Genomic DNA, 13,961 nt, shown 5'->3' with positions numbered 1-13,961 from the left:
GTCGCGGCCCGGGAGCCGCTCGGTGCTGGGCCAGCCCGCACAGCCGGCTCTCCGCTGTCACCTGCCTGCAGGCACGGAGAGCTGGTGTGACTGGGGGTGTCGCAGCTGAAGTGAACGTAGGTGCAATGGAGCAATCGCATTAGATATTTAAACAGAACAGTACAAAGCCACCCTTTAGTTTGTGAACTACAAAACACGTCGTTTGTTTGCAAGCTCGCATGTATGACTTAAATTTCTTTTTAGTTTTAGGATGGGGAGTGTTCTGCCTACTTCTGTGGGATTGTCCAATGATGCTGCTGTGAATCAAATACAGGTAACAGTATTTATGCAATTCTTACTTATTTTCAACATTTTTAAAAGCCATAGTTGCTTAAAAGCACATCTGATTTATGCAAAGAAATTCCATAAGTGGTTCTGCGTGTTGAACCTGATTCTTGGGCTTGTTAGGTAACACGGGCAGTGTTGTGTATCCACAGCCCTGGAACCTGATCCTTCTAGGCTGCACCCATTTTATGTTTTTTTCAGACCTCCACTCAAATTCATTACTGGTATTAATATTGGAGATTAAACCTTGTAAAATGACTGATACCTGGTAAATAGTTAAAGAGTAAGTTGTTTTTTAAAGTAAATTTACTGATAATAAATGAGAGCCTGAAATCAACTTGAATTTATGGTAAAGTAACAAGAGATATTTCTTTTTCCCCCTCAAAACCTTTTTTGTCACTCTGCTTGCCACCAGCACATTCGGTTTGCCTTACAGACAGGGAAAGCTGTACTAAATAATTCAAGGAGATGCAGCTTGTTTGTCAGGCTGTAGGAGGTCTGTGACTGCAGAGCAAAAGAGGGTTCAGGGTTGCTACCATTGCCAGGCAAACCCCATGCACTACAATCACTCTGCTCAGTGTTGGAGTCAAGTGCAGGTCATGCAGCTTCAGAGGTGCCAGCAGGGCTTCTGCGGGAGACCGTTAATGCCAGCTCTCCTCTGTTTCTCTCCTCCCCCAAGAAGAGCGTTCCTGAACATAAGATACTGCTAACTTTTAACTGGTTCCAGGTATGCTACTCAAAGCATAGGACATACGTTTTACTTAAAAGCTTAAGTGGAGCAGGAGAAGTCACTTTATCTTCCATGTAGTTCTGCAAATTGCTGAAGTTGCACCTCACTGCTTACTGTCCTTGTGTGTAGATGCTCTTTGGGATCTGGCCAAGTGCAGCTGCACTTCTTGAGGTCAAGAGTCTGACTTTCTTGGTGGTCAGGTAGGAAGCAATTTTTATTTTGATGTGAAAGGATGGGATGCATCCCTCAAGGAGGTGCTAGGCCACCATATTCGTCTTCAGAACAAATGCAAGGTGGGTATGTTTTGCACCCACCATACAGGTGATGATATTTTCTTGACAGATGCCTTGATAGAAGTCACTGTTCTGCTCCTTGTTTTTAAAGAAAAGTAGTTCACTCCTCACCTTAAGATTCTTGTGGAACTAGATCAGAGGAGGGAAAACTTAAAAGCTAAACTAGCTTTTCACTTTACCTTAAACTGACAATAAAGTACAGTGTTTTGGAAGATTCTTCAGAAGTAGCAAGCCCGTGCTGTTAGCATGGCTGGGAACTCCTCAACTGCCCCTGTTAGAAGTACCTCAGAAAGCCTTAAGCCTTTTAGAGAGAGTATTTTTTCTGTATTTGTTACCACAATAGCAGATTTTTAACTTCTGTATTTGTTTTCATGGCTGTTCAATATTGCTAAAATACACTGACTTCAAAGCAAAGCATGCTGACTTGAACATTCTTTTGAACATACAGGAGATTATTTCAGACAACTGTGTCGTGATTTTCTCTAAAACAACCTGTGTCTACTGCAAAATGGCAAAAAAACTTTTTGAGGATATGAATGTAAATTACACAGCTGTAGAACTGGACATGAATACAAACGGAAGTCAGTTCCAAGACATTCTTGAACAGATGACTGGTGGCAGAACAGTAAGTATAATTTTTTACATGCAGCAAGCAAAGTAAGAACTCACACTACACACGTTCCTCATGGGTGGTGACCATATCAAGTTCTTCATTTTTCTGAGGCAAGTAAACTTGGGTTACAAGCTGCTAAATTAAAGAGAAGGTGCTGCAGAAGGGTTCTGTACCGTCTCTTCCTCCTGAGAGCCTCTGGCTAGCCCTGGGAGGGGATCTTTTCCATACAGCTACTAACATAATTGAAGTATCAAAGTCAGTTTTCATTTGTATAGGTATATCCAATCCATTGTATTTAACACTTATCTTGCAGTTTCTTATGTAGTCTCACTTCACTCAATTTATTTCATTCTCACATCCAGTGACTTTATCCCAGTTTTGAGGGGCACATGAACAAAGTTTCCCATTTCTGTAAATATTATGGAACCATGTGAGTTGTACAGTAATATTAAATATGCATATGTAAGAACATACCTGTTGTGTGTATACTGGAGTCCGTGTGGGGTTGCTAAGATTTTTGTCTTTTTTCCAAGAAGTAACTAGCGCAATTTTAATTTTCTTGATAGGTCCCAAGAGTGTTTGTCAACGGGACTTTTGTTGGAGGTGCTACAGATACTAAAAGGCTTCATGAGGGAGGCAAACTGCTTCCATTAGTTTATCAGTGTCAAGAGAAGAGAAAATCCTGAACAGCCATCTAGCTTAGCTTAGTCTTCCTTTGTATAAACAGAATTTCAGACAAGTTAGAAGATCAAAGATACACTGCATCAGCTGGACTCAACAACTTCAAGCCATGGATTTCTGAATCATAGATCATTCACTGACACAGACTTTATGGACTTTGCAAATCACTTGGTGCCCTTGCCTCAGCTTTACCACAACCAAAACAGTGATAAAAAACACTGTGTAGCTCTTGGGGCTCTAAGGGTGAGGCAGTGATGTCATTTTATTGCTATTACATCCTGATGCTACAGTTCAGAGAACTGTAGACTGTACAAAAATCATGGATTTTTTTTTTTGAGCTGCAAATTTGTTTGTTTTCTAGCTTTGTTTCAACGACTACAATAAATGGTCGGTTTAATGGTTTCTTTAAGTCTTCTCTGAATGTCCAATTTTATTCATGAAGAAAGTATGAAGGAAAACAAGTTTGTACTGTTATTGCTGTATGCACGTCTGCCTCTCTTACATTTCAGTGGCGTAGCAGCCAGCTACCAAATTTTATGTCCAGCTACAAAAAAGGGAAAAGATTCTTGCAGCTTTAGATGTGGAGGTAATTGCTCTCATCTTTACCCTGCACTATGAAGTATGTCTATCCAGTGTCATTCAGGAATATCCTTCTAGGGCAGCCAGACAGCTCACTGACACTAAACTGTGCAGCTACAAACTAGGTGATGATCAATCTCACACTGTTATGAAACTCAAGACCAAGTAAAATGGGTCTAATATGCATAGAGTTTATTTAGTACTTAAATTCTACAGTCAGAATGCAGTTTACTAGCAATTTTAACTTGCAGTTAATTGTCCAGAAGAAATGTCTAAAATGCAATAGTTTCAGTACAAGGTACATCCAAAGCCCGACCAGGCAATGCCAAGACTCTTGGTTATTTCAAGAAAGTTCATATGCAAGTAGAAAATTATACCCCATTCTTCAGTAAAAGGGACCATTACACTACTAAAGGTGCACAGTTTAGAGTAAAAACATCAGCCAATGAATTTTTACTCACTTCTTGTGAATAAGACTCCTGTTATTTCCCTTGCTTTCAGCACTGCATGCACCTAACCTTACTTTTTTCCCCTTAAGGGGAAAAAAGCATCCCACTTATCTTCAACTCCAGATAACTCGGACAAAGAGTATTGTTTAAAGTTGACAGCTTCACTTTGTGATGTGGGTTTGAAATAACTTTAAGCCACAATTTGTAGAAATTCTTTAGCATACAGTTGCCTGCACTGTGCATCTTTAAGGTGTAATGAGCTAATTAAACACGCTGACTTCGTTATATTTTTTGTTATTGCAGTTTACTGTATTTTGCTAGTTTCATCATTGCCTTATTAGAATTTTGTTTACAAGGACACAGTCATCAAGGTAAACACACAAAAATGTGCATCTCTCCCTAAATTTATCTTTAATAAAGCAATTTATTTTGCACATACAGTGGTAACCAAGTATTTTTTTTCTCTGTGTAGAATTCTTAGGCCAGTTATGTTTTCTCAGAAGATTAACAATAATTTTGCACCTGAAAGCTGGTAAATCCCTCATGTAAAAAAAATTAATAGTATGTAAAAGAATTTTTTAAAGACCTTTTCATTTTGTTCCCTGTTAAAAAACAAAAAGTCCCAAAGCAGAAGTCTAAAATAACCCTTTGAGTTCCAAGTTTCAGAAATCCCAGGGCATTGTCACTTAAGGCAATATTCTATTCCAGCTGTTGAGAAAACATGCCTGCAGATTTCAGTGAGTGCCTCTTTATTAAGGAAGGTACGTCTTAAGGCACTCAAAGGGTTAATTATGTTTCTTTTTAACAATATTAAGGCTCCCCATCCAAATCGTTTATTAATTTTGTATCATTTCACAGAAAGTAGCAGCAAGACAGTGCCTTCATTATTGGATGGCACAAAGCCATGTTATGCTTGATGTGGCAGTTACAGTGTGGCTCTACTCCAGAAAAAAAAAAAGGAAGGGACTCAAAAATAGTCATGACACATGTCCACATTTTTTGCTTAGCATTGGCTCCAGGACAAAGCTGTTTATCTTAAAATAACGCTTGCCCTGGGATCTGAATGTTTATCCACTAAAAGATTCTGTGCTTGCACTTCAGACATAACCTGCTCATCCAGCTTAAACACCATGCTAAGAAGCCTGAGAAGCTGGAAGCAAACATCAAGTTATTTAACTAAGCAGAAAGAGCCATGAACGCGCCCATCTGTTGCCTCTTCATACAGAATTCTTTTTAAAGAGTAGAACTGCACTTCTATAGGAGAATGTCATTGAAAATACATTTTATTGTGACTAGTTGTGCTTAACTGTAAGAAGCTGGTAACATCAGGAAAACAGCTATTTATATTCATTATTTGCTAATGAAGCATTTGTAAGAGTTCTCAAGATACCACATATATATATTTAAACTTAAATTCAGAATGCAGAATTACCTAAAGAAACCACACTTTACAGTATCAAAATGATAAATCCAAATATAAGCACACATATTTAAAGATATCATACCTTCTGCTGACGTTAGCTAATCTTAAACCTTAGCTCTCAGAGCAGCACGTACATAATACACTGTCCTCGTGTTGTACCTTTCCCCCGTAACTCTTACTCAGCAATGTTGCGCACTATACCGTATCGCGGCAAGATGAAGTCTCTACCATCAAGCAGTAAAGTCACTGAAACAGCTTGCTTACAGCCTGTTTGTCCACTGAACCACTGCAAATAGCCAAACAAACCTATAAACTGATGAAAAGCGTAAAAGAAAGATTAAAAGCAGAAGCCAGACAAATGCTGCTTTGTTCAGGTTCACTTACGCATCCTATTCTTTGAAGATTTTCTCTAATCAATACTGCAAAGAAGCTGCCCATTTATCCAGAATATTAAATGTTTCCCTAATTCTGCAGCAGCTTGATAATATTTAACAGAACGGAAAGCTCCAACCCGCTGAACTAATTCTAGAAGAAAGCTTTACATTTGAAAAGCCAATTTTAAGCCATTACTTTATAAAGCCATTCACAGGCAGATACTGCATTTTTGTAAATAAACACAGTATACTTTTGTCACTGATCTTTACACAAAGTTTTACCAAAAATCTGATAGATACAGCAAACCAAATGTTTTGTAAGAGATTTATACAAACAAAGGAAAGAAAAAAAAAAGACCCAGTTTTTTTAAATTAAGATAAATACTATGACATCAGTTCTGGTATAAGTTCTTTAGCTAAGCTAGCACGCTCAATGACAGCAAGAAGGCAGAGGAAGACAGGAAAAAAAAAAAAAAAAAAAAAGGAACGGATGAGAGCTTGTACCTGAAAAGTGATTCAAGTATAGGCCTGAGGCGACAAGGAGATGGGAAAGGATACAAAAGCTAACTTTAAAAGAGAAAAGGGCGGGCAAAGCAAAAAGGAAGGAAATACAAGAAACAAAATAAATGGAACCAGATACTTCTGGTTATGGCAGCTCCGAGTTAGGTACGTGATTAAGTGCAGCAGAGAAAAATATTTTCCTAGTGTTTTTACAGACAGAGCCATTATTAAAATACATTTCCAAAACTGCTGGTGTATTTTTTAAGCCAATAATATATACTTCATTGAATACCTTTTTAAAACCATACCCATTTATGGGCCCCAATTACACAACAAAAATTACAAAGAACAACACAACCCCCTAATGATTTGTGTTTAACAGACAGATTTAACAGTGGTTTTAAGCAGCAAGATATTGTAGGGCCAGTTACTAGTGGCCCTCACTTCATGGGCACTTGGACTGGCCCTGCTGACTGCAGATCTTCACCTACACTTACACTTCTCACTTTTAAGCACATAGGATTGCAGGTAAAGATCCCATGTTTTGCCTGTAATCTAACTCAACAAGCATCCTGAACTCTCCTCCTGCTTGCTACAGGTCTAAAATTCCTGACACAAAATTCTATTTCTTGTCAAAATTATTACTGTCTTTATTCAATTTATGACACAATGCTGATGCGTGATTTTTAAGAAATCTTGAGTGCCTTGTGCCCTCCCCACATTCTTGATTGTATCCCTTCCATGAAGAAACCTGACCTCTGATGTTCATTCCTTACAGCCCTTCATTACAGAAGCATGTTTTACCTCTGCTGTGCTTCCAACCATTACATTCTTTTCCTCTTGCTGAAAGCTAAAGTGCCTGAACATTACAGTCGTAGACATAATAGTCTAATACTTTAGAACTGGTAAGGGGGTCACAGTGAAATGGCAAACTGAAAGCCTGTTAATTCTCCTAGACAGCAGGAAACCTGCACTCACCCAGTCTACAGCTGCATTCTGCATTTACTTTTTTAAATTAATGTTTTGAATAAACTTAACTACCTTTAAACTCGTCCCAGTTCAATTTTTACTGGTAAACTGCAGTGCACAATTATAGCCCCAGTTTTGTTTTGTTACTCAAGTGTTCCTCCAATGCAAACAACACTATTAACTTGAGTCAGTGTCTCCTCTTTGGTGACAGAGCAGGTTCTTTATTGTACACTGAAGCAATGCTTAAGCTTAGCAACTTTGTCTTAGATCACTTTTTTTTTTTTTTAAACATTACAGTAATTATTCCCTCGTTACATGTCCAGATATCACTTTGGAAATTATTAGTGTAATAACAAAAGACTAAAATCAGGACATTTATGTTCTGGCAAATGAGTTATGCTGTCTCCTAAAATTCAGTATAGGGGCAGATAAAAAACATCTGATCTACAAAAAAGAAATATGCAGCAGCATTCTTCTCTGCCCCTTACTGTAAGATAGTAACAAAAGAAGACAGAAAACAGTAGAAAAAAAGGTCAACATGCTATAAAATTTCAGCTCTCAGCATTTCCTTCAGTTTCCCCTGAAATTTAAGTGGAAATCTTAAAGAAGCAGTAGATGACCATGATCTCATTGTGCTAGTTTTACATCAGATAACCAAACCACTTAAAATATTCTGTTCCCAATGAGATACTTTAGCACAGAGATACGGTAAATAATTAGGAGCGTATTGTGTACTCCAGCATGGATGACTATCTTTAACATGGTGCACAGCTATCCAGTAGTGTCAACAGACACAGGGAGCTACACTTTCTATACGTTCTACTGAAAAGTTCACTTTCACTTACACTCTAGTTCAAGGAACCGTATTTTAAACTGGACTGCTTTCAAAGATGAACACTACTGTAACTGTTCATTTAATCTGTTAGTAACTAGTCTAATGTTTTACTTACAGTAAACTTATGCAATTAACTGCACAGTAAACTTATGCAATTAACTGCACAAAGTTACTTGAAATACCTGCTTAAGCTTCCATTTGATATTTAGTTCAAAATATTTCCTATTACTTCACAAATACTACTTCAAATAAGGAAAAGTACTTGCAAAAGATCCTTATCTATCAGTTATTTTCAACATCTCTAGTTTAAAAGGAAACACCTAATCAGATGTTTGACTACTGTGTAATTTAAAATACTACCAAAACCAACCCCAAAACATCAGTGCATTTACTTGAAACAATTATTAACATATACTGAGCAAATGAGTTTACCTCCCATATTTGTGGTGTTTATTTAGAGATTAAAAGTGGTAAGAAGTTTTTCATAAGCAACGGCTAATTTTCAAACTCAAAGTGCTATGTCTCAGCTTTTGTAGGAACACTTGTTTTTTCTATATGTCGCCTGACAAGCTGGTGGCAGTCCTGTATTCTTCAAGCACTCTCTCAGAGCTTTATCCTGGGAGCAGTGATCACTCAGAAGTAACTACATTCACATCCACTGAAAGGTAACATTCCTACCATCAGTGCTTTAAGCCATGGTTTTAATGTCAGAAAAGTCTTCCCTCACTGTTTTGACTTATTCATTAAGGTAGAGTATAAGTATGTAGCAGAATACCTCCAGTAACATGTAATCTCATATTTTAGCACCAAAGAGATATCCATCCTACAGAATGTGAGCTTTGAATTTATAACCAGTATGTATGAGGCATAATTAAAAGAGTTATAAGTATCAAAAGTGTAATATGAACTTGAAGTTTACATTTAAAAGCTTGGGGTTTAGGCAGAAAAATACAGTCTTAAATGAGGTGGTTTTTTTTGTAAATCATAATTATTTTCAAATGAACATCAAATTCACTTTTAAAACCAGCCAGAATTAGCATAAAAGAGGCTGACATACGTATGTCTTAGGAGAAGTTGAAAAAGCATCACTAAAAAAACCTATCTTCTAAGCTTGTGATCTACTAAAGAAATCTTTTAACCCCCCCCCCCCATACACACATATATATAAAAACACACACACAGAATTAAATACATATACACATGAATTGCTATCAATTCCTGTTCCAAAGTGGTAAGATATTCACTAGCTTCCTCCTTATTTACTCACACTCTTACTATCAGACAAAAAAAAAAAAATCCAGTTTCAATCACTTCCTAAACAAGATTTTGAGAACATGAATGAGGGAACTGTACATTTCATAAAAGTTTTTAAGAATTGGTCACTATAAACTGGAGGTAGTTTTGAAAAATGTTAGCTTGAATTAATTTAAGAAATCAGAAGTAATGTTAATCTACAAAAAGATTCTAAAAAATTAAATACTCTTCTGTCAGGAAGATAGTTTCTGTATCACTGAATACATTCTTTTGAAGAAAATGTAGTTATTTTTTTCAGGTTGTTACCACTCAGCTTTCAAGAGCAGGCCAAGACACATGCACTTGTTGGTCTTCCTCACTTAAAAGTGTGCTGATGCTTCCTAAAGTTATAACGTGGACTGAATGTGGCTTCCTAGCCATTTCCAAGTCCTTTTCTATTATAAACAGTTTTTAGAACTTTCTGAAAAGTCTATTAATTCAAAAATAGTGCTTCTGAAGCTGCATTGTACAGAAACTGCCCCTCAATTTATCTAAAGTGAATTACACTTTACTCCTGAAAACCCACATGATAAACTAGATACAAAAAGATCAGCATGAGCTCTTCCACTTTCATTTTTATCAGTATAAAATTTCACTGGGTAACTTCTGTACTGCATCACAGTCACAGGGTCTCACGTGTGCCAGAAAATACTTATTTTGTATATTTGAAGTGTAACAATGGAAACAATTGAACCTTGGTAATTTGTTTAAAATACAAAGATTTTTAAAAAGCCCAATGAAAAATTCCTCTCAACGAAGTTGCTGTTAAAACTGACATTACTAAAAATACTAACCCCACTTTTTTTCCTGCCCCATCCTAGGAGTAGCTCATCAATATATTCTTGCAAACAAGCATTCCACAGCAACCGGGGTGGGGGGAAATTAAAAATATCTCAGTATTTATAATCAATTATAAATGAAATTAAATTAAGTATTGTGTAACCCTGTCGCTCCTTTTAGCAAACTTCCCACTGTTATTTTAAATTGTGTGCACCAGGAAAAAGAGAAAAGAGATTTCTCATCTGCTTTTCTTCTTGTCCCTTCACAACAAGGTAACATTCTGATATGTATATAATGTGCCATATTCTAATAAAGTATATTCGGCCGGGAGTTCCCAGGGTAAAGTCTGTTGCCAGCAATGGACCCACTGGGAAGAGCAGATGCCTTGAAAATTAAATCAAATCCAATGTGAAGTTTCGAATAACATCCAAAGCTCCTGTATCAAAGCCACAGATATCCAACATGCCTCTATCATCTGGATCTGCGATCGTGAAACCATTTGAGGTCATTCCACAAACAATCAATTTAGCAGGAATACCCATTTTCTAGAGGAAGGAAAAAAAAAAATCAGAACACACATATACATCAACTTGAACATGTCACAGAGCCAAATCATACTATCTTGTTGGCATAAACCACTGTCTGAATAAGCACAGATAGGAACTAGATATGCCATAATCAGAACTGCAGACTGCCTGTTAACATTGCACTTACCCTGCACTAGATATATTTCCATAAATGGAAATAATGACAATGAGGCGTATTAGCACAACTTTCCTGCAATACTAAGATTCAAAGATTATTCCAAATGGAAACATTTCATTTGCTATTCTGATGTTCATTCTGAGAGAAAACTTCCAATAATAATTATAAAATCATCGGAGTCAAAGAGTGTGTTTTTGTATAAGGCAAGCATTTCCAAACATTGGTTGAACAAACACAACAGTTGTGGCCCGGACAGTTCTGCTAAACGTGCTGAATTTGCACGTTAGTAACCTATAAGGTAAAGCAACCAAGTGGCACGAAGGCCAGAGCAGAGGAACTCTTTGTTTAAAGCACAAATTTAGGAATGGGTGCTAATCTCAACTAAGAAAACTAAAACACAGTGGGCAAGGTAAAGATTCTTGGTATTAATCTCAACTGGGTGGACGTGATATGAAGATTAAAGTCCATACATATGCTTGACAAAAAAGTACTTTTTGTAGTTTAAAGAAGTTCCCTTAAAGCATCGATGATTGTTTGCTGATTAAGTAGGAGTTTCTAATAGCAGTGTGCTTGCAGAAGGTATTTTTCTTCGTTCCATTTCAAAATTAAGAAGCTGCACAGCTTAGAGTACCCCCTCTAAAACATAATGAGCTTTCTTCACAAGATACTATCACCTCATCCTACTGACAGCTTCCCTACAGGCTTACATTCATTATTTAATTTAAACGTTGTGGTATCTACTGCAGGCATCAAAATTAATTATGTGAGATGAATTTCACTCTGTAAGAACTTCCTATAAAAACCTTACTCAAACAATTATATATAGAATGCAGAAATTAATCTATTTCCTGAATACCAAATGTTCCTGGATACTGCAGTCCACCAAGAGATGTAGGATACTTACAAATCCTTTTAGCAATCCAGTGGTTTTAAGTATGTGCAATTAGTGCAATATTTACATTAACTCTGCCTAACCGCAGAACATACCAGTTTTTAACAGTATATAATTATTTACTGAGAAAAGGCACTACTAGTTCAGTCTCTAAAACATTTCTAGAACTGTTTTTTATTTTGTCATCAATTATAAACAGTCAGAAGCACACCCACCTCTCTATACTCTCTGAGAGCTGTTGCAGGAGGAGTATTTCCAGCAAAGGTCTCATTATCGGTAAATACAATGAAGACATCAGCAGCTATCTGAGTTTTTTGAGCCCATATCATTGGAAGGGAACAATCAGTGGTACCCATTGGAATCTTAAAAGAAAAAAAAATATACATGGAACATATTAATACAGAAAATAGTAAACCATGGAAAAAACTATTTTTTTATGTAAGCTTCATGTTTTATCACACACAGAGGCTTCTTTGTTAAACAGTTCACTTATCCATTTCATTTCAGTTTTATCCAGGTTTTTTGTTTGTTTTTAATATTCTTTGCCAACTAACTCACTGTGACCTAACACTGCCATTCTAAATTGCAGTTACTATCTGGTAGTTGAAATACAACATTCGCTGAATTTTTTCTAAATAAAAGGGAGAAAAGAAACCCAGTGTTTTACAGATACAGACTAATAGAATTGATTACAAAGAAAATACAATGTAACTACTGAGACTTCTGAACTCTGATATTAGCAGCAGCTATTTCCTAATTTTTTTTTTATTTTTTTTTTTTACATACTTCATACATTTTCACTAATACTTGAGGTAACGTCATATCAGCTGTCACTGTGCACGGGACCATTTCATGTGAAAAGGCAATAACATGGGAATCCTTCTCAGTACGTGCTACAACCTGAGAAAAAGGAAGACAAAAATAATTTAGTTACATTATTCAGAAATTTTAATGTCTGAATCAAGGCACTCCCCATGAAACACACGACATGTCCTTCTGTATTTAAGTCAGCATGGCTCCTCACATGCACTGATGCTTCACTCTACACTTTAAATATTCCATCATACTGCTGCAAATAAACATTGCAAAAGTCAGAGCTAAATAACTGCTTTAATTACTGTAAGTAAAGATACTTCCATATTTCTTCTCTTCCCTCTGACATAAAATACTAAACATGTCTAAACACAAACAGAAGTTCAACTCCTCTACAATACAAACACACGAGAATGTTTAGAATATCAAATTGAGGGGAAAGCAATTACGATACAAAGGCCATTATTGGTAACTCAAACGCACACGAGAATTATCCCAAAATTTCTTAATCCAATCTGTATTAATCTATGAATGCTTCTGAAAAAAAATACACGTATTTTTAGCTAAAAAAAGTGAAAAAGCAGCCTTGACCACTTTGATTTATACTGGAAACCAACTTCTTCAAACTGATCTTTCTGAATCTGTTTGCCAGTAGCTTTAGCCATCTGGTCTACCAGTAAGGCACAAGGTCACATTTCCTGCACCCAAAAAATATTATATAAAAGCTTCTTTCTGATTTCTAACCAGTTTTAGAGCACCTTTGTATCAAAAGAGCAGCTCAAGCTGCAAATAGTTATAAATAAAGTAGTTTAATGCCTCACCATACACATTGCTGCTGCAACTGTGCTAGCACTGAGCACACTGCCCAAAACCTTTTGTGTCATTGATGCACTGACATCAACTGCAAGTAAGAAGCGTTTTCCTGTTGGTTCAACTGTCTAAAAGTAAAAAAGAAAAAAAAAAAGACAATAGGTACATATAATTAATACATTATTTTAAATTATTTTCTTCTTTTCTTCTTTCTTCTGCTTTCAGCCCTAGAAGTGGAGTGCTTTTTTATTCTTCCTGGGGTAACATTAGGACAATGTTCCCAAAAGCTGAATATATCATGAAGTTTTGATTCTCTGTTTAATAAAATCTCAATTCCTAAGATTTTTGCTGTAAAGTTTCCAAACTGTTATCCACTCAATAAACTTTTCCATATCATTTCACAAGCTTTCAGAAAACAAAGAGTTATTTAAAAGCTTAACAAATTGAAGAACTATATTACCTTGAAAGTTTTGTAAAATGAAGCATCTAAAGCTTCTAAAATGTCTTCATCAGGACGCCACCAAAGCTTCCCTCTGCTTCCATGGCCAGCTTTATAGGTTTCTAATGCAACCAAAATATGGAATGGATGTATTCTACCCTACAAGCAAAGAAATCAACAGTAAAATCTTAACTCCTTACCAAAAACAAAAAAGTAACAAACTAAAAATAAGATCCTATTGCAAAATCTGGTTTAGTATAATGTTACTATAGGAGAAAGGAGTTGAGCTAGGAAAAGAACAAGCTTAAAACTAGATTTGTATCAGTTACACTAAAACTGGACAATGAAACTATTTTCAGAACATAGCATTCATTTTCCTCTTATTATAAGGCAGTCCAAACAGTTTCTTAATTTGTTTTTTTGTTTATCTGTTTTTGGGCTTGTTTGGGTTTTTTTTT

General features: G+C 36.2%; 2 protein-coding genes across 2 annotated transcripts in view; one reads left to right on the top strand and one right to left on the bottom strand.

Moving 5' to 3' along the window:
- The first annotated feature begins 250 nt into the window (after positions 1–250).
- Positions 251–2,646, top strand: GLRX2 (glutaredoxin 2). The gene is made up of 3 exons (XM_010083532.1): positions 251–313; positions 1,796–1,972; positions 2,527–2,646. Exons 1-3 carry the CDS (start codon positions 251–253, stop codon positions 2,644–2,646), a joined length of 360 nt encoding a protein of 119 aa, XP_010081834.1.
- A 7,312-nt stretch (positions 2,647–9,958) lies between these two features.
- The window catches only part of TROVE2 (TROVE domain family, member 2), a 6,531-nt gene continuing 2,528 nt past the window's right edge, over positions 9,959–13,961 (bottom strand). The window contains 5 exon segments of the mRNA XM_010083531.1: positions 9,959–10,389; positions 11,657–11,803; positions 12,228–12,341; positions 13,076–13,192; positions 13,525–13,662. Of these exon segments, the coding sequence (XP_010081833.1) occupies positions 10,237–10,389; positions 11,657–11,803; positions 12,228–12,341; positions 13,076–13,192; positions 13,525–13,662 (669 nt within the window). The 3' untranslated portion in view covers positions 9,959–10,236.

This window comes from Pterocles gutturalis, unplaced genomic scaffold (genome assembly GCF_000699245.1).
Source record: "Pterocles gutturalis isolate BGI_N339 unplaced genomic scaffold, ASM69924v1 scaffold50055, whole genome shotgun sequence".
Taxonomy (NCBI): Eukaryota; Metazoa; Chordata; class Aves; order Pterocliformes; family Pteroclidae; genus Pterocles; species Pterocles gutturalis.
The sequence above is the reverse complement of the archived record's forward strand: the minus strand, read 5'-3'. Positions and strand labels throughout refer to the sequence as shown.